Source organism: Pelecanus crispus, chromosome 9, assembly GCF_030463565.1.
Source record: "Pelecanus crispus isolate bPelCri1 chromosome 9, bPelCri1.pri, whole genome shotgun sequence".
Taxonomy (NCBI): domain Eukaryota; kingdom Metazoa; phylum Chordata; class Aves; order Pelecaniformes; family Pelecanidae; genus Pelecanus; species Pelecanus crispus.
The window spans coordinates 36,848,241-36,869,393 of NC_134651.1; the positions used below are offsets into that span (position 1 = coordinate 36,848,241).

Here is a 21,153-nt window from a genome sequence, read left to right on the forward strand (position 1 = left end):
AAAAAGTAATTAAAATCACAAACTTTACTCGGTGCTTTGGGGAATTGCAGCTAATGAACGAACGCATTAATTTATACAGGAGCTTTAAAGGCGCTACGAAGAAAAACCCTGAGCAAGAATCATCCTTTCAACCGTTTGTATTTGGGCTATAAAGTTGTGTTGCATGAATAACCAGCAAGAAAACAGGGGGTAGGATGCGAGTTGGAGGATGAGCTCGGATGAACCCCTCTTTTATCGCTTCCCCCCCCTTCCCAGCGAGGCTCCCGGCACGCAGCCGGGGCTGGCATTTGCCTGCGCGAGGGATGGGGTCGGGGTTTAGCTCGAGCTGCCTCCTCCGCTCCAGCTCCAGGCTCCTGCACGGGCTTGCACGTACGTGAAAACCCGAGTTACTTCGCCTTCGCTGCTGCCGCCTTCCTGTTTAAAAAACACAACTGCAATGCAGACATCCCGCAGGATGGACCCTGCAGGGCAGGATTTAGGTGCATTAATAGGATACGATGGGGAAGCTCTGCCCTTGCCACTCAGCAGTCCAGGAAGCCACAGGTCTCCAAGGGCACCCAGGCAGGCATCTCCCAAGCCACCAAACCCACCCATCTGGAGATGACAGCAATGACCACCCCTCGCTTCGGGGGATTTGCTCCCACTTCTACAGCACAGAGAAACGGGGAAGCCAGGCCCTCCCGGTCACTGACCCACTCTGCAGGGGAGCCCAGGGATAAATCACCCTGTCAAGGAGAAATCCCGCGCTCCTTAATTTTTGGCCCAGATATGGCTGGAGCAAAAGAAGGGGGAAACCCCCCAGGTACGTTTGCATTTCAAGTAGAGCAGCAATGCATGAGCTGAGACACTAGCATGACATTAAAACTTTAAGCAAAAGGCTAATAAGGCCTTTTTAAGCCTACAACTTTCCATATTAAAAGAATTAATCTCTTTTCTTTCCCTCAACACTGGTATAAATCGGTTAAAGCCCCACACAGTGCTCAGGCTGAGATAAAACAGGCAGGTGACACCAGCCCAGGCTCAGAGCCATGCAGAAGGAGGTTTGCCCGCGTCCCAGGGACGTACCCAATTCCTTCCTCACTCTTCAAAAGCTAGAAATTTTTAGATGCTTCTCTGCAGTGAACATCCAAACTTCCAAGAGCTGCCTCCGTACAGCCCCGAGATGTGCCGTGACATCCCAGGGGGAAACGCCGCAGCACCGCAGATTAAGCAAAGCAAAGGATTCGTGTACCCTTCTCGCTCAGCAGCAAGCTGCAGGCTGCTCTGGGCGACATCTCGGGAAGGGCACAGTAAAGCCTTTTGTTTAAATAACAGTCAGGTTCACTACTCAAACTTGCTGCAGTAGAGATAAGCAAAACTTTCTGTTCCTGGTGCACTCGACAGCATGCACTTGCCCAGCTGTGGTCAGAGGCGCTGCCTCAGCCCCAGATTTTCCTTGGCAGCAGCCGCCCGGCTGAGAGCAGATGCTCCAGCAGGACAGCCCTCCTCCTCCTCCTCCTCCTCCTCCTCAGATAAGCTGCTGCAGATGTCCCCCCTAAGCAATTCACACCCCAACAGCATCAGCACCCCCTGACACCTTTTGCAGGCTCCCAAGGTCAGGCAGCACTACCAGCCAGGTGTGGAGTTTAAGACACACACCCCACACCCCCATCCCCTTTCTCAGGGATTAGCTGACCCAACCAGGGGTGCTGTGGTCAGGGACCTGCAGGAAGGAGCTCACTCGCCAGTAGAACAGGATAACAACAACGAGGTGCTACACTGGGGCAACTGGGTCCCTCCTCCAGCATTGCAACTGGCGCCGACGAAAGGCGAGCGATGTGGGTAAAGCAGCTGAACAAGGCAAAGCTAACTGGAAAGAAATATAAAAGCAAAGAGCGGAATATAAAATGCAAAAAGCAAAAGCCAGCAGGCCGGCCGGAGCGGGGAAAGGGAAACCAGTTCTGCAACACCCATCTTCCACCAGTACAAAGACAACTCGGCACAAAACCATCTGATCACTGCCCGGCCAAATGAGCCAGAAAGCTCAGCTCAGCATTTGGCACGCCACATTAGCCCTCGTGCCCAGCTGAAACAGCACAAACCGTTTGAGGCTGCTGAAAGCCCCATGACGCTGTCAGGTCCGTACGGGAGAGCTTCGTCCTCGAGCCGCCGCCTTCTGGCATTAATTTGTTGCGACCAATTCAGACGCTGTTGATGCTGGTTATGGACCGATGCAAAACACTCAGGTGTCCTCAGCCGAGGCTCCCAAGGGCTCTGCCTTATTAAGTTCCCATCCATCAGCTGCCCGCCCAGGACGGTGGGTGCAGCCACCGGCCTCATCCCACAGCACCTAACAGGTCTCCTGCCAAGAAGCAAGGACCTCTGGCAGAGGATGGAGAACAGGCAGCGGTAACTTCTCAGACCACCACAGCTGGTCTTGCTCTACACGAGTCCTGTGGAAGAGACGACTTTCCTACTGCCAAGAGCCACCAATGAAGGTAAACCTTCAGGCAGGTTCACAGAGGACACAGAATTCGTGAGTTTTGACCATTTAAGCAGCAACAGAGAAAATCTGAAGGCTGCATTCTCCGTCTTTGCTCCTTTATGTAACATCAAGGCTCGCCCAGGAGCTGTGGTACAGATAGGATGCCAGAGCAGGGGTGAAGAGCCTGGTCCATGGGCCGGCACAGAAATCCTGGCCTAGCTTTATCACCTTATCTCCCTTCATATTACCAGCTCTGACCATCACCTGGTGAATATCAAGACATATTAAGGCGGCATCCCACTGGCAGGAGAGCTGCATGCTGGGAAGTAAAACACAAGTGATTTCTCCTTGCTTGAATTAACAAATAAAAACTTCCTTGCAAGGAATTCCAATAAGATGCAGATTACAGCCACTAGATACCTTAAATATATAGCAATTAAGGAAGACATCACCAGAGACCTGCGCTCTCCATCACTAAGACAGTTACAAACTGCAAGTCAAGAAGGGCAAATCTTCTTCAATCCCAAAACCTCAGGTGAAGCAAGCAGAGGAGAACTCCTTTGCTTCACTAAGGAAGCTGGGGCTTGCCTCCCCCTCTTTATCCAAGAACTTTTTTGCACCAACTCAGCAGTTTATGCTTGTTCCCCCCTCCCCAGGCTGCCCAGGCTCCGCTCCCAGGGAAGCTGTGCAGGCTGCAAAGCAGGGAATTTGTCCAGCTCGCAAGGAACTAATGTGCCCAGCTACAGGAGCTGCCTCCTGCCTGCACATTTGTCTGACAATTAAGTTACTTAAAATGAAAATACACTGCTGCAAGGCGTACAGCCTTCCAGGGCCTTTTCCCCTCTGGACCTTGCCTGCTGACAGTCCCGTAGATGCAATAGCTTCTCCTTTCCTAAGTTACCGCAATTTAACTCCTCATGCTCTCAGCATCAAATTCAGCTTCAGAAGGAATGGATGCAACCAACCTCCAACCTCCTCCTTCCAGACCACCCTGGACCCAGCTCAGTGCCAAGCATCTGCTGAACTACCCACCCCGAGAACTACGAGGGTGCAGGCAAGTGGGTTTTGCAGTCCCGGGCCATCGCTGCCCCAGGCTGTAAAACCATTTTTTGCTTAGTACAGAAATCATAGAGCAGGTGATAACACATCTGCTTCAGCACCCTCAGCTGCCGTGGCTGAAACCTGTGCCCAGGGGAGGTGAGCTGCTGGGGACCGTGACAGCCCACATCCCTCCATGTAGGTACATCACGGTACAAGCCACAGAGCTTAGACCTCTGGGGAGGTTTCCCGGTGAGGTGGCAAATACACATGGCTGATCTCACTGCAAAATGCATCTTTTTTTTGGTAGCAAAGACATAACCCAATTTCTTTACACCAGGTGTAGCCATGGTGTAACCAGGTGCTCCATCAACATACAGATGGAAAGCTACAGCTTCCCCTCACCACTGACACTGAGCAGAGTTGCCAAAGCTTGGTCCAACATAGGATGGATATGGTAAGAAGTCATCCTTTTTCTTTCTCTCATTTAAAGCAGTTGTTCTTTCACTGAGAGGAAAGACAGAACAAAAGTGTGGAGATGCTAACAGCAACAACGCAGGCATGCAATGAATCCATAATTCAGTAGGAAAATGCTGGGAACCATGCCCTCCCCCAGCAAGGCATCAGCAAGAGGCAGAGGAGCACTCTGCATCTCCTGGAAGCAGCAGATGCTCCCTCAGAGGGCTGCCACGGCCACCCGGCCAGCTTTGGGGCACACACAACCTCCGAAGGAAGCGTTCAGCTTTGGGGGCAGTGCAAGTATCACGCCCAGCTTTCCCCCTGAGCGAGCAGGAGTGCTTTCTAAACTGCTCTAATCGTTCTCCAAGATGCAAGATGCCTCCAAAGGGAGATTTTGGACATCCATGAGAAGTGGAAGATGGATCACGGGGGTTCACACTGCTGCAAGACAAGAAGCAAGGTCAGACCCTGAGCCCCACCTCAGGGCCGGACCCGCTCCTCTGATGCACCCTGTGGACCACGGGACCAGGCAGACCATGGGGTGTGTTCCCACCCCGCGCCACCGGACAATCCCCCGGCTGCTCAGCTGCTTCCATGAGGGACCACAACATCCCCTCTCCGCCCAGCTCCTCCAGACCAGACCTCCCCCATCTTTGCGGCAGGACAGCCATGCCAATTAAGATGAACAAAAGCCAACAACAATGTACACAGTTCTCTTTAAATCTCCTCAAGACAAAATTGCTGAATTATCTTCTCGGCTGTTTTAGCATGAAGCGATGCTCTCTGCAGACACAGGGCACAGCTGGGAAGTTAACACAGCTCTGTGCACAGCTCTGCAGGCAGGCGGCAAGAGGCATTTTTACAACTTTTTTTGCCTTTTTAAGAAGGAAGAGAGGGCTGACTTGCTTTGGGGGTTTTGGGGCTATTTTATGTTTAAGCTTGTGGAGAAAATCTGGAATGAAAACTTTCATCAGTAGCTCCAGCAGGTGCCCAGGGCAATTCCTTTCAAGATTCAGCTCCTCCACCAGCAGAGCAAAGGGACAGACCCATTAACAAAGGCTTCTTTTATCCACAGTGTTAATAAACACTTACCAAAAGTGTTACAAAAAAGAAGCTTTACAGAGCCTGAGCCAAGACAACACTACCCCCCCCCAGCCCATCTCTGCTCATTGCATTTTCAAGCTTGGAGATTGAGTGAAGCCCCAACATCCCAGGATTCATTCCCAATACGCTAAGTTTTTTCCTACTCTAAATAAATGTATTTAAATGTGGATCTTTATTCATCACAAACAGCAAAAGTATCTTTCTTCCTCTCTTGTTCACTTTAAAGGCTGTGCAGAGAAATGGAGAGGGGACTCGAGAGAAGAAAACCTTTTGACGGTCTGAAGCCAGCGAGTCCCGGTTCTCTCATTGCTCCCAAGCTCGGTTCCAAGTTTAATAAAGGTGTTTCGTCTCCTTGCTTAGTAAGTGGAATTACCATAGCAGAAACTCCAGTGGGGGAGAGGGATAGCACGAAGCATGAGTAATCACAACTGGTTTCAGGCAGGTTTTGCCATTTGGGTCCTGTTTCAAGGTTATGACGACACAGCGCTACGGGCTAATTTGGAGTTACCGTAACTCCTGCCAGACAAGGAGTTGTAAGTTATAACGTGCTGCAAGCAGGGAGAGCTGCTGTGATAGGGCAAAGAAAATGCCTTCCGAGCTGGGAAGAGAGGTTTCCTGCTCCGTAAGCTTTATTCCCTTATTTTCTAATGCAACCTTGTGCTTGCCCTGCTACACTTTGCACAGGACACGGTGATGCATTTACTTCCAGCTCACATCAGGTGACTTTAGTTCCCCCTTTGGGAACTTGTCTCACCTTTGCTTTCATCCAGCACCAGCCGAACTGGGCTGCAGATACTGCAATGAGACAAAATTTGCTGGCAAATCCATGGAGAAGTTGAGCTTGCAAAGAGGGAACTGATACGGGCCAGGGCATGTCATGGAAAAAAAGACATCTGGACAGAGAAAGCCATCACTTATCACTGGAAGTGGGGAACTGCAGGAGATCCGATATCGTCTGCTAGGGACCCGCTGAGCGGGAGCGGACAGCAGCAGGGGACATCTTGGTGCATCTAAGCTATACTCCAAGCCTTTCTCCATCAGCTGCAGGGATGGCATAAATTTAGAGAGGACAGAACCACCCCATGCACACGGAGCAGGGACAGAGTCCACCCGCAGGGGGTTTCCGAGGGCAGCCACCAGCCCCTGCCTCCCGCTCACCTTTGCTTTAAATCCCTGAGCCCTGCAGCAGATTAATGACTTCAATCAAGGCTGCACATCAGCTTTTAATTTCTTTCTCCTTAGTCATCATGCTGCTGCCAAACTGACGGACACTGTAGCTCCATCCAGTCCTGGCTCCTGCCCAGCCACGAGGTATTGCCTGTATTTATTTCTAGCAATAGTTCACCTTCAAAAGGAAAGTGTTTCCATTAAAGAGCACAAGTTCAGCAACCACAAATAAACAGTGACTTAAAGTCTAAGCCAACTCTCTGAAACCTTCACAATATATAACAGGCCATCCCATGGAGTACAACAGGTAGCAGCCCTGTCCTGCAGAACAGCCAAATCCGCTTTAAATAGGCAAAACCTTTAAAAGTGTGATGGGGAGCATGGAGGCAGCCAGGCACAAGGTTTTCAAGCATCCTGTGCAGTGCTCCCCATCTCACCCACAGCTTACACACTATGCTAAGCCCAAATCTGAACCAAGATGCTAAACCCAAACTACTGATCTGCAGGGTCAGAGCCAAGACCCCCTGCAGCACCGCACCACCTCTGTCTTGCAACCAGGATGGCATCACCCAGGGAGAATTATCTTTGGCAAAAGCAACAGACTCAGTTTTGGATTGGCAAAACCAAGCCTGATCCCAATTCAGAGATGCTCAAAACCACAGAGCTTCCTCTGTAGCCAGCAGGTCAGCTAGAAGAGGTTTGTTGACATTTCTATCCCAACCATTTCCCAATTTTTGAGGGCTTTATTACTACTGTTTTGGCACTGCAGAAGGAGAAGCGGTGCCTCCTCTTCCACCAGCTCTGCTGCCTAAGAGAAACCTTGCAAAAAGAGCATCTGAGTCCCACCTGCAAAGGGGTATCCAAAATCCTACCAAATCCAGGGGAGCTGCAGGTACCCAACACAACCCTGGCAATGCACAGAGAGGCTCTAGTTCAATATGGCCAATATCACACACACTTAAATATATTACCTGGTGTATATATGTATAGGTGGGAGAGGTATCAACTCTTAAGGCAAGGGCCATCTAGCTCAGGTACGTACGTGACAGTGGACACAAGGGGGGTCCCTAAGAGGGAATCACAAAGTGATGGATGGCAGAGCAGAGTGGAAAGCACCAATTCCCCAGCCCACAAGCTTGAACTCACCAACTCTACATCTACTGGAAAGCTTTAAGGGGTTTGTAAAACAAAAGTCAGTGACAGCCATTGCTCCAGGCACCCCTTGACACCAAACTGGGGTGCTGGGGGTGTAAGGCCCCTTCTGGGCAGGACCATTGCTCCCTCCATCCCACCCCAAAGCCTTCTGCAGGGAAGCCAGCACCACCCTTGTACCCGACTGCCCCTGTAGAGATCAGTCCATTTCTTGTTTATTTTTCATTTTAAATGGATTAGACATGCACAAAAGCCTCCCTTGAAAATAAACAACCAAGATGTGAAAAGGATGGGAAGATCCAACTGTGAGGCGTCAGCACTAATCCATGTCAAAGGGCACGTCGTCAACAACTTACTGTAAACTTCCAGAAGGAAAAAATAGTCAGAATAAAATAGTTAAGTCCAGACAAATGTTTGTCATTCATTATCTGGAGTCAAGCTTGGATTTCTCAACAACACAGCCAAGCCAAAGCAAGCATGTTAATAATAAAACATCTTTTACAGGGAGCTACACACGGGGCATGCAGCCTGCCCTTGAAGGGAGAAAGGCTGGAGGCAGGTGGAGGCTCTGCTTGCTTTTCTCCGATAACAGGTATTTAGTTTTCTACGTCACTTCGCTTTATCATAGCCTGAAACCCGGCCGAACAGCCCGGCTCCACCTCCCCATCTGCTCCCCAGGCCAGCCGGCCCCGCGGCGGAGGGGGTGCTGCGCAAGACACTCCGATGCCACGCAGCCCATCAGCCCCCCTGATCCAAACAGGGGGACCCCCAGCCCTGCCCAGGAACTGGGGGGCATTACTGGAAAACCCAGCAAGACAGATCTTAACACGACGCGGCCATTCACAGGGAGGGGAGTGCCGGCCGATGGGACGGCTGCACTCTTGTCCAAGTCACATAGGGAGCTTAAAAACAAGGCAAATCCCCCCCAAATCCTTCCTCAAGCACCGGGACCAGGAAAAAACCCAACTGACCGCGGCGGGGAAAAGCAGAGCACGAAGGGACTGCTCTTATTAGCTGGGGAGGATCTGGCGAAGGCATCTCCTGTATTGGCACAAAGTGAGCAAACACCCAGCTCAGGCAAGAGCTGACAGGTCAGCGTGCTCCACTTTAATTCAAATAACCCTTTTGTTTTGATAAACAACCTGGAGCAGATTCTCCACCTTCTCTGGATATCCTGGGGTCCTAATTGCATCCCAGCCCAGCTCCCCACACCCCTCGGGCTGCAGTTTGGGGTAGGAAGGGGTGCACAGAAACAAGCCCCCTCCGCAGGCTCTGCCAGCTGCGGGCGTTGTGCAAGGCACCGTGCCCTCTTTCCCCATCCAACAGCACCGCAAAGGCGTGGATGCCTCTGCCCCATTACTCACGCGCCTGCAATCGAGACATGTTTTGGGGAGGCAAGTCGGTTTCTAGGAGCCACATCCAAAAATCCTGCCTGTTCCCTCAGCACCCGACGCGGTGCATCCCTCCCCATTTTCCCCACAAATAACTGGCTCGTTGCAGCGCTCAGGTTAGCACGTCTCCATTTTGCAGCAGGGGAAGAACACCAGAAAACAGTCAATAATATCTGCTTTGTTCCCAGTGACAAAAGGCAAGAGCTATAGCTGATGGAAAAATATAGAAAAAATATTATATATATAATAATATGTATGTATATTTTTATAGATCTTCTTTGAAATAGAAGGCAGGAAGAAAATGGAATTATTGAAGTTGCTCATGGACCAAGGAGCTTTGAAAAATGTGGAGGGAGGGAACAAAACGTCAAGTTTAAACTGTTTTCAGTGGAAAAGTCTTTTGCAGAAAGATATATATTTTGCTGATCTTGACAAAAATCCCTGTTCAGAGGAGGGGAAAAAAAACTTTCATTTAAAGGTTTTCAACTAGCATTGCTTTGCATCTTTACAGCGCTGTCCATCCTCGCAAACCTGTTGTTGCTGGAGCACGAGGCGCCCAGGGAGAAGGCATGGCTGACCACACGCAGGGTGCAGGCAGGGGTTAGGAGACAACCCTTGCATGTACCATGAAAATAAGCAGGTGTTTTAAAAGGTAGGGGGGAAAAAAATTTAAAAAAAAAATCAACTTCCCCTCCTCTGTTTTGCCCCCAGGGACAGGAAATGCTGATCCTTCAGCTCACAGATGGTCCTCCTAGAACAACCTGGTTTCCACCCCGTTGGCCACGTCTGGTGATGGGGAAGGATTTTGGAGGAGGGATGAAGGACATCAAGCTCCCTCCCCAAGGGCAGCGCCAGGAGCGCTGCACATGCCGTGCGCGCCACGGGATGCGATGGGTATTTCCCAGGATGAAACACCGCCTTCGCCCACCGGTCCCTCCCCAACCACGACCGCATCTCACACCACAGAGGAGGAAGCTGCGGGTCGAGCACACACCTCCTGGCAATTAAAGTCATTTTCTTAATATCAACCAGTCCCAGCCATCCTGTGACGGGCCACAGAAAATATTAATTATACCCCCTCCAATTTAGACAGGTTTCTTTCTCATTCAGATGTCACTGGACCTGAGTCACAGCCAAGCTGGGATTCAGCAGTCGCACATGAGGAAGAATTGAGCATCACCTAAACAGTTGTTTTTCCACCTTGTATCTCCCTGAAACTCCAAACAACTGCACACACAGCGAGGAATTTAGAGTAATGCCACCAATGAAACGCTCAAATTAATAGCAATAAAGTGTAAATGCTCCACATTATAACAGCAGAGCCGTGCTTGGGAAAACGATCTGTGAAAGCTCAAAAACCAGCACAAGATGAAACCACTGGGAAAAAAAGCAACAAAACAAACAGTCCATTTCAATATCCTTTTCATAAGCAACTAAAATGAACCCAGGAACACATCACAGACTAATCATTTAGCACAGATCACACAGTAGAACTAGCACATTAAAAATACATGCAGCATTAATCAGCTACACAGAGTTATATGCCATCCTTTCCATAAATAATACAGGATCAAAGCAGCCCAAGCAGCACTATCAGTTAATATAGTCAGCCAGTCAGTCAAAATAGAGTAAAGCTGCCTGAAAACTGCAGCAGTATAATTTGCCAGGAATAAAGCAGATTCATCGGAGAAGTGGCATGACCAGTTAAACGGGTAAAGGTTACCAGCAGCCTCTTAATTATACAGAGGTGATGCCACAAAAAAAAAAAAAAAAAAAGAGAGAGAAATACAGGGTTAATGCAGCTTCCAAACAAAACAAAACAAAAAAAAAAAGCTTGGGGAATATCAACATATATCTCATCTTAGCCCCCCTGAAGAGCCAAGGTGCAGGGGGGAGGTGTGAGGTCCGACCCCACCCCGAGTGGCACCCGTCCCACGTCGGGGCTGGCTGGCGATGCCTGGAGCGGGGGCGAGCCCGGGGGGTGCAGACTAAACCGGAGCCCCTTCCCCGGAGGCAGAGCTGTGCCGGAGGGGCTCCCCTTCACAAGGGGAAATACCCCAGCTGTAGAAACCATCCCGCCTGCTCGGGGTGAAGGCTCACCACCAACAGCCTTTAAATATACACACGCCTATCCATGAATATCAGATGCCTGTGCCATTAAGCCTTTTGCTGAAAGGCTGCGGAGCCATTTAGCTGCTGATTTGTAAAACAGGCATGTGAAGTAGCGCGAGCTATAAATAGCAGAGATGCTTGCCTCATCATGTTTCTGGTGGCTTATTTATAAGAACAGGGGGCAACCGAATTAAAAATGGTAAAAAGAGCAACCTGCGCTTCTCTCTGGTTTCGCGGCCAAGCTGCCTCAAGAGCAAAACCGTTGAGGTTTTGGGTTTTTTCTTTTCCCAGGCAAAAAGCAAATGCCCATCTTTCATGCTTAGACTCTGAATCGGTTACATTTACAAGGCAAATTTTAATTCATACAGCAGGTGTTCAGAAAAAAAAAAAATCCTACTTTAGGCAGCACGAGACCAAACTAAAGCTTCGCATTAGCTCATGTAGCTCTGGGGAAGCTCCTCATTTACTGAAATAGGACCCATGTGTGTAGGAAGCAGGAACAGAGACCCCAAAAATCTTTTCGAGAGGAGGGGGAATAAAAGTCCGGAAGGGGGCTGAGCAGAGCTATTGCCCAATACGAGGGCTGGCAGCCTGTCTGGCATCACGACCCCACTGCATTTCATGTGACGAAGGGCGACAGGAATTTTGCATGGGAAGATCTGGACGAGCATCAGCCAGAGGGGGAATTCGGCCTCCAACAAAAGAGCCGCTTTGGGCAGCTCAAACCATCCCCGGCCGATGAGCGCTCCAGCGGCGTGTTTAGACGGCCTATTCTTCGCAAGCAGCTAGGCGCAATCTAGAAAAAAAACCATGCCAACCAAGCATCACCCCCTCTGTATTTGGTGCCTTTTTAAATAGCTGGTGAAAACAAGGGGTGACAACCAGGCTGCCCTGGACCCGCTCAGCTCCAGGACCCCAACCGGCTGGGATGGGATCTGCCGGGCCATAGGAGAAGCTGGACCGCTTTTCCAGCATCCCTGGCTGTGAAGAAGCAGGGAGAGGGGATGGGGAGAGGAGCTGGTGGGGGGGGGAGCAAGTGACCCCATCAGAAGAGGTAAAGTCACCACTTCCCTGGGATCGGCAGCTGCGGAGGAGCTGGGACCAGAGCTGTCGGGAGGTTTCCCATTGAATTAGTGGGGGGAAAAAAAAAAGTTCTGTCCGAACAGATGAGATTCAATTATTCCAAGTCCAGAATGTCTTGTTCAAAATGCTTCCAGATTGACAAGCTTTAATCCAACAAAAGACCCCTCCAGACAAACGCTGCCAGGATTTTGGGAGCGTTTCCCCCCAGCAGGGACCCAGCAGCCCCGAACTCCACACTGGGGAGGGATTTAGCCCCAAGCACAACAAGGACATCGATTTTACAGGGCAGCCTCAAGGCACAGGACCCTCGAGCTTACTGGAAGCGTAAGCAGAGGCAAAACAAGAACAGCCATTTCATTTCAGTCTGACCCAACCCAAAAGTCAAATTAAAAAAAGCAAATAATTTCCTGTGAACCAGAAATCCTGGTTTTCAGCCAGTTTAATGAGACTGAATTGCAACCAGTTCTGTTCTCCTGGGGTGGTGGAGACACACGACCCCCCAAGGCAGGGCAGATGGCTAGATTGCAATCTAGCCTTTAGCTCATAAAACATATTAACATCCCCAACCAATTATGAAGTGCCAGACTCTGCCCCCCCGCCAGCCCCCTATCCCCACCGAGCGATGCCTCGCTGCACAAGGCAGCCCTGTTGGGCTCAGACACGCAGCACGAGCCGGGGCAGCAAAGCCTGTGGGTTTCCAGGACCTCTGAAGCAAGTCCAAGCTCTTGCTGCAACCTTACTTAAAAGCTCAGTGAAGTCTCAGGTGCAGTCTAGGTGCTGCCCAGCAATCCAGCTCCTTAACATTTTTTATTTTAAGTGGTAAAGCAGAAAGCAGCCTTCCCTTCCAGCCAGATGGCTGCAAGAGAAATCCCTGCCTTCAGCACCCGGCGTCGGCATGAGTTTATTTCTGATGATAGCAGATGCATCACGCCACTGCTAAGATCTGGGCTGCTTCTTGGAAGCACCAGCGAGCACCTCGGATCTGCAGCAGCGCTTCCTGACAGTCAGCTGGCATTTGCTCTGCAAATATTAGCAGCAGCACAATGACTTAGCCCTGCATATTTATAGGCCACGGGCTCTTGTCAAAAAAAACCTCCAAAATCTTTCCCCTTACTTCAGCAGACTCGCATCCGGGGCCTCTGTTCCTCAGGGACAGCTTGTTCTGTGCTTCTCTGCCCACAGGGTGTGGGATGTCCCGATGTCCCTGTCCTTGTGCTGCTCACCCGTGCGCAGCTGGCAGGGACAGACTTGGGTACGGGCTTGATGCCCACCATCGCCACCACCCATCTGGGTAGACCCCAAGGTGCTGCAGGCACCTCCAGGGGCCGTGGACCCCTTTGGGATGCTGTTTGTTGCCCCCGTGAGGTTACGCCTCAGCATAGCCCATGAGTGGACTCTGCTGCCAGCCCAGCACCATCGCTCCCGAATTGCAGTGGTACTTTCCCCTCCGGCACAGCCTGGTCCATGCAGGGCAGGATCGAGTCCAGGGTACCTCCCCGGGAAGAGGCAGGGTCCATCTGCACCCCGGCAGGATGCTCCAGGGGCAAAACCAGCCCCTGGCCAGGAAACCCATCCAACGCTCACCCATGCATTTCCCAGCTGTCTGGACAGACACAACCTTTGCACCCCATGCACCCCAATCTGTGTTGCAAGAGTCCCCCCCATCACACTCCAGCACCCTGACCACTGGGTGCTCCCCCAACTGTCCCAGGCCCTGGGGACCACAAGCACCCTTGCAGAGCCTGGAGGAGCACCATCTTCAGCGAACAGGACCGGCACACCTCCTGCCCACCACACAGCTTCAGGCAAAACACTTTATTTGGTGTTTCAGCAACTTTGCTGCAGAGGCTGGCAGCGGCCTCCCCACCGGCTGGTGTCTGGGTGTTACTGGGAGCAGCCAGATAAATAACTGCAACACACCACGCAGCAGCAGTCCTATTTTACATGTGGTATTTTCCAAGTGGCAGCTCAGTGATGTGATGATGTCCAAATCTCAGCTATCATTTAAAAGAAGGAAAGAAAAATGCCAGCACAGGGAAGCTAACAAAGACGACCTTGGATGCTCTGTAGGTCCTCCCAGAAATATCCTGATTTTCATGAGCATCGTTAAGTCCAAGAATCTCAAAATCTTGAGTCAGGACAGTTGGATGCATCTGATTCAAGAATGACTCAGACAGGAGCGTGGATGCAGGGAGGAAGGCAAGGGAGTGACATTTTCTGCTGTAGGCAACATCCCTTTATTTTAAGCGCAAAGATACAAACCCCACAATTTATTACTTGATTGAAAAAAGGCACTTTCTACCCTGGCTGCTCCCGTACTGATCCCAAGTAACACAACCGTATTCCTTATTCTCAGCCTTCATATCTGCAACTTAATTTCCATTTCTTTAAAAAAAAAAAATGTAAATCCCACTGACATCTTGAAAGCAAGCTATCTCAGTAACCACATTGAACACCACATTGAACAATCCCAAGCCCTGAAATGAGGAAAGCTTAAGCTGCCTTCCCAAGCAATGAGCAGGAGACAGCCCCAGCTTGCCCTCCGCAGCTCCCCCCACTTGTGCCCTGTTGGGTCAGAGGCAGAACAGGGGCATTCAGGCAGGCGCCTGCGTACGTGCCCAGTGCCGAAGGGCAGGACCTGTGCTTGCAACTAAAGAGACAGAGATTTTTAAGGCTGCAAAAGTCCATGGCAAACATTCAGCCTCACCTACTGCCCAGCCCCAGCCTTGGAAACCCAACCTGCTGCACAGGCATTAAACATTTACATGCATCCCCGAGAGAGTCCTGTGTCACACTGAGCATGGGGAAGAGCTGATCACGGGGCAAATCTGGGTGGGAAGACCTCTACCGAAGGGCTAACAGCTGGATGGGAAGAGGGAAGAAGTCACCCAGAGCTACAGAAGGGACCAGCACTGGCAAGGTGTCCCAAAACCACCTTCAACAACATGACTTTCTGTCCCACCGGGATTTGAGAGCTCCCAACCCCTCAAGGAGCACAGCCCCGGTGTGGCAGGGTCTGGTTGTTGATAGCTCCATGGCTTGGACCAAACTCTTTCCCCTATAACAGTCCTGCTGGTGCTGTAGGGACCCCTCCCAAGACCTGCCCCCATGGTGCCTCCTACACACACAAAGTGCATGGACCTTTCTCCACACACCCTGCACAAAAGCAAAACCCTCCACCTCTCCAGCTGGATGATGAAGAAACGAAGCCAGGACTCACAACCGGGTCCACTGCTCGCCCCACTGCCTCCTCTGAGCCCAGCCTATCAGCCAGGCCACCCCCCAATTGCCCCCAGGGATCTGCCTGGCTCCTCTTTACAAGCTAAACCCATCAAGCTAAACCCACCCAAAGCCACTGCCACCACCAGTAGCAGGGCTCTGGCTGCACCTCCTCCATCTGGGCCGCGATCATCCCAGCAAGAGATGGCCCTGTGCTGGAGGCTGGAGACCCATCAAACATCACTGCACACCCTGACACAGCTTTCACCCATTTCCGTAGCAGCGCAGGATGCCTTCCCATGGTTAATCGCTCTGAGCAGCTGAGCCACCTGCATTTCCTGCCCTGTGGTTGCAGCAGAAATTGCTCGTTGTCCCCTCCCACAAGGTGCAAAGGTGAGGAGCCAGACTCAGGGTCACATCTGGAACCTGGCAACCCAGGAAGCCAGGTGGAGCACTACAGAAACTGCAGGGAGGAGAGAAGGCAATGGCCTTTGAGATCTGAAACACTTAGTACGCTCTAAAGATGCCTGAAGCCAGGGTTTGGGTGCAGCTCTTCTGCTGGCCCAGCCACAGCACAGGGACAGCGAGGCTGTGCAAGGAGGTTTGGGCTTTTCAGCCCACCCATATGCTGTGCGTGGGGCTGGAAAAGAGACAGAACAAAATGTCCTTCCAAGAGACCCATATTGTTCACCACCACCCTACAGAAATGGGTAGAATAGAGAGAAGTTTTGTTCTTCAGGCAGGGAAAGTTCAACCAGGACTATGCTGGCCACAGCAGCCACATCTCTGCTCCAACGCCGAGCATCCAAACAGCAGCCATCCCCAAGTCAGCTTCCCCAGCAAAGCGCCAGCTTTTGCTTTAAAACAACCCTATTTTGTATAAAAGGAAGAGGCAGAGTCTCCGTGGCGGGTGTTAGAGGCTTTGGCGATAAGGCAGGGGATACTTCTAAGCTTGTCTCCACAAACACGAGGATTAGCAATTTACTTCTCTTAAAAACAAAATCCAGGATTTTAACATGATCACACAGGCTTGGAAAGAAAAATAAACATCGTGGAACTGGGAAAGGGAACAGCATGAGAGTGGAGCAAGCAGGCAGCTTGGCAGTCGCTGCAGTACTTCTTAAATGAGAATGATAAAAATGCATTGAAGTCAGAATTTAAATCTTGGTAGCGCTGAACAAACTCTGAATGTGAGGACTCTCACACCAATTTCTTATCAGTAATAACACCATCAGCCTTAAAGGAAGCCTTTCTAATAATGTACATGAGAAAAGGCCCATTTGTTTCATGCAATAAAGTATATAATGCATTAATTCCTTATTGAATTGAAAAAGTAATGTTGAAAGCATGCTTGAATTAAAGAAAAAGGAAGGTTTCAGCTAAACCCATGGTGCCCACTGGCTTTACTGTGCCTTCAGTGCTTAACACCCTTTGGGAGTAAACCGCTGTGCAGGACTCCAGCAACAGTCAGCAGATGGGGTCAGCACGGAAAAGCCCCACACAAAACCCACAGAGACCAGCTCCCACACAGACAGCAGCCGTACCGCCCACCCGTACCACCTCCGTGAGCTCCCACGTCACGCAGGGGGATGCTGCTGAGCCCAGCATCTCCTCCCGCTGCCGCCACATCCCCCCAGCTGCCCTAAAACCCACCCGACCCGCAAGCACACCAGCAGCCCCCCATCAGCCAGGGTTAATCTCAACCTGCCACACTAACAAATAACAAATTAGCCAGTTTGAGAAGACATAATCTGCCCATGCATTCCTACCCTGGCCATCACCACAGCATAAAGGCACCAGAGAGCAATTTTGAGATGAAGCAGCTGTAGCCATTAATAATTAGCACTTTAAAACTTCAAAGGGTGATGCTGGCCTCCACAATAAAAACTGAGCACACCCAGGGATGGTGGGGAAGAGTTATCACCAGTGCTCCTGTTTCACAACTCAGATCCGAAACGCAGAGATGAGGGCAGCCCACGGCAGGGATCTGTGGCAGTGCTGGGATTAGACACAAAACCTCCCGACTTGCATCCCTGACACCTCCTATGGCAGCAAACATAAAGAGATGTTATGCAAGCATCATATCTGGACATCCAAGAGCATCCCAAAGGCATCGCTAAACCAGCCACCTCATGCCTTGCAATACCCTCGCATGACACTTGTCACTTGGTCCATACGACAGGGATGCTCTCACTAAAAACAGTGGAGCCTGGGATGGAAGGAGGTGATGCCTCTGATGACAGAAACAAACACAACACACAAGGTCAGATAGGGAAATATTCGCTTGACACGACTCAGAGCAGGTACGTGCGTCCCCCATTTGGCACCCGGGGGGTCGTTCCACACCGCACATGCCAGGTAAGTCGCTGAGCCGATGAGGTCTGATCGTGGCACAACAGAGAAAATCGCTTTTGCTTGAAGAAAACTCAAGCCCTCCTATCTTTATCAGCAATTCCTAATCTTAAGCCATTCTGTCTCTTCCGGAGAAAGATAGAAACCTCAATGGAAAAAAAAAAAAATGAAGCCTGAAAACAAGAGACTCCAGATCTTCAGCTGATTATACTTCTAGCCAAATAAAACAGGTTGATTAATCCACTTGTTCAGACTGCTAAAGCTACCAGAACAGCAGAATATACCCCTTTCACATTACAGGAAGCTCAACCCACTTAAACCAAACATCTTCCAGGCAAGGAGAAAAAATAAATACAAAAAAGGAAAGAATCAGTGCTATGGCATTTGCATATGTCTGAACATAAAGCTCTGGAAGTGTAGAGCAAAGCCAAGTTCTCCAGTGAAATAAGTGGACAAAGCTCCATCCATGGACTCCAGCGGAGTTTTATCTGCTTAATCTACAAGTAAACTGGAGTGTCAGCTCTGAAGACCATCAGTGTTTTCATCTCCTGGCACGGTCACTCAGCGCTGTACCCAGCAAGAGCTTCAGCTGAAAGCACAGCCCTCCTCTACCTCTTCCCTCCTCACACTCTTAATTGATAATTCTATTTATTCCCATCACCCTAATGCTTTCCTCAGCTCTGTACAAGCCCACCGACTCCGACGGCGGCAGGATCAGGCTTCACGCAAGTTGCACCAAGACAGACATTTCCCAGCACAGAAAAAAGCCCACGGCTCTTTTCTCCCCTCGCACAGCCGCCGGGCACCACGCTAGCGTGGGCTCTTCCCAGCACCCGCCGAGCTGCAAATGCACCTTCAGATCCAGGTAAGAACATGGGCTCCAGCAACCCCAAGTTCTCGCCAACCCCGTTCTGCTGCCGGCACACGGAGATGGGACGCCGGGGAAGCCTCGGTGCTCGCAGGGCGACCCTGCCGCCAAGGCACCACCCGGCGATGCTCAAGGCCGGTGTCCAACAGGGCGGACGCTGCCCCGACGCAACGGTGATGGGAAGGGTGCGCCTTAAACTCCTCCACGGGGAGCACGGTGCACGCCGGGGACGGCTCCCGTGAAGGATGCTTTAGGGAGCCAGGGCCAGCACCTGCCCCGCTGCTCCCCAAAACCACCGGTAGCGCCTGCAGCAGCACCGGCACGCCACGGGCTTGGCGCACCTGCCCCGCCAGGCCCCAGCCGGGGTCGGCACAGCCTCGGCACCCCCGCGCTGCCCACCCACCCCGCACCCGAGCCCCGCGCGGGGGTCGCTGCCCCCCCCCCCCCCCCCCCCAGCCCCGCACCGGGCACAAGGGGCCGGGGCGTGAGATGCTCCCGGGGGTGCCGCACCGCGGCGGCCCCTCCGCCTGCCCCGCACGGCGGTCTCTGCAGCCGGAGGGGGCCCGGGCAGCCGCCGCCCCGGCCCCCACCGCCCCCTGCGAAGCCGCCCCCGGCCGCGCCTTTGTCCGCCCGGCGGAGGCAGGGCGGGAGGGGGCAGCCCCGTCCCGCTCCCCGCCAGCACCGGCGGCCCCGCTACCGACACCGCCCCGCACCCCTCACGGACACGCGTGGGCCGCTCACCTGCGGGGCCGCTGCCCGCGGCCGCCGCCGCCTCCTCCTCTTCCTCCGCCGCCGCCTCCTCCTCCTCCTCCGTGGGCGGCGGCGGCGGAGCGCTGCCCCGGGCGGGCGCGGCGGGGCCGCGGGGCCGAGCCGGCGGCGCGGTGCCGGGGCTGCCCTCAGCGGGGCCGCCGCTGCCGCTGCCGGGCTCGGGGGGCGGCGCGGCGCTGGGGGGCAGCCCGGCGGCGGCGGCCAGGAGGGCGGCGAGGCAGAGCAGGGCGAGCCCGGGCGCGGTCCTCGGCCGGCGCCTCATGCTGCGGCGCGGCGCTCCGCCATTCATTCATTCATTCATCCGGGCGCTCCTTCACCCACCAGCGGGGCCGGGGAGCGGCGCCGGGGAGCGGGGCCGGGCGGCGGCGGCTCCCGCCCGCCTCAGCCGGCCATGCCGCGCCGCTGCCGCTCCGAGCGCCCCGCAGGCGGCTCCCGCCGCGCCCCGGCCCGGCTGACAGCGCCGCGCCCGCCCCGCCCCTCCGCCGCCGCCGCCGCCAATCAGCGCCGCGCCCGCCCCACCTGACGGCAACTTTGTAACTCTTTGTGCGCGGCGCAGCCAATCAGCGGCCGCCGGGGGCGGGCGGTGCGGCTTTGTGAGGGCGGGGGCGGCGGCGGGGGGGCACCGCCCCCCCCCCCAGCGCCCCCCGCCGGCGCGGGGGGAGCGCGCCCGGGCGGTCACGCGCCGGCCTTTATATGCGTGCGTACGGAGGCGCTACGGGTTTTTAATAGACAATTGAAAAAGAGTCTATATTTTTATTATTTTTAATTTTTTTTATTAGCGTTAAAGCCGTCCGCCCCCCGGCTTTTTTGCAAAGCAACGCGGAAGGCGCCGGGATGCGCAGCGGGACACAAAGCGGGTTGGCAGCGCCGTCCGTCCCGCTCCCTGCGCGCACCGGTGCCCCGGAGGGGTCCAGCAGGCCGGGGGTGCCACCGTCCCCTCGGCACGGCCCCCCCCGCCGCGGCCGCCGCTTGCCATCTCCCCCTGCCCACCCCCGCCATCTCCACGCCCCGTCCCCGCGCCCGCAGCGATGCCGGTCCCCTTTGTGCTGCTCATCCCCGGCGCTGCAGCCGTTTCCCGCCCAGCGCGGATGCAACCCGGGGAGCAGCCCTAAGGACAATGAAACATGGGGGAGCACCCAGCCTGCCCCCCACCCGCGGTCCCGCTGGGGCCGGACACCGGCAGTGACCTTGGCCAAATCCCCCCCGTCCCAGAGGAGCGATCGGCAGCGCAGCAGCGGGAGGAAGCACAGTGACACAGATATTAATTATTTACGGTACCCAACTGGGTGATCGCTGGCTCACATGCGTTGAAGCAAGAGGCAGGCGCGCATCGCCAGCCCCGTGCGGTGGGGAAAACGCTGCTCTGATCAACGCAAAGGCACGTGGCGGCACGCCGGGGTGTGCCGGAGCAGCTGGGTGGGCCGTATGGTGCAGCGTGGGCAGCAACCATCCCTACGCATCCCGCTGCGGGGAAGTGCAGAGCGGGATGGCGCAGAGCACTGGGGGCACGGTGGCTCTCGGCTGCCCGTCCCTGCCCGTAGGAGCATGGCACTGCCAGGCGAGTGTTCGCGTCCTCTCTTGTTCCTGCAGAAGCCAGTGGATGCTGACAAGTGTCTTTTGGGGATTAGACAGCCCCACCTTCACCCACCGCACGGTCTAGACTGCGAGTCCTTCTCTAGCGCAATATTTAGGGGTTGTCTACAAGGGAAATGCTGCCTGGTGAAGCTGCTGAGGGCTAGTTATTCTGCAATAACTCCCTATTCTTCCCCCATATCCATTCCCATCTCAAAAATAAATGGGACTTTATTCCTGCATAATAATATAATTGTTATTCCCCAGCAGCTACGCTGCGCCATTCCCCCCATGGAGACAAACCCTTCTGAGATTTGCTTTTTATAATTGTTGTCAGCCTGTCATTCTCCACGGGGACTGAAGAGTCCCTCGATCAGAGGGAATACAGCTGGCAGAGAGGGAGG

At 53.3% G+C, this 21,153-nt stretch overlaps 1 protein-coding gene across 1 annotated transcript in view; it reads right to left on the minus strand.

Annotated features, from left to right (window-relative positions):
• MEGF9 (multiple EGF like domains 9) overlaps positions 1-16,818 on the minus strand; it is a 49,383-nt gene extending 32,565 nt beyond the window's left edge. The window contains exon 1 of the mRNA XM_075716920.1: positions 16,734-16,818. Within this exon, the coding sequence (XP_075573035.1) occupies positions 16,734-16,818 (85 nt within the window). The remainder of the gene's footprint in view (positions 1-16,733) is intronic.
• Positions 16,819-21,153: the final 4,335 nt, after the last annotated feature.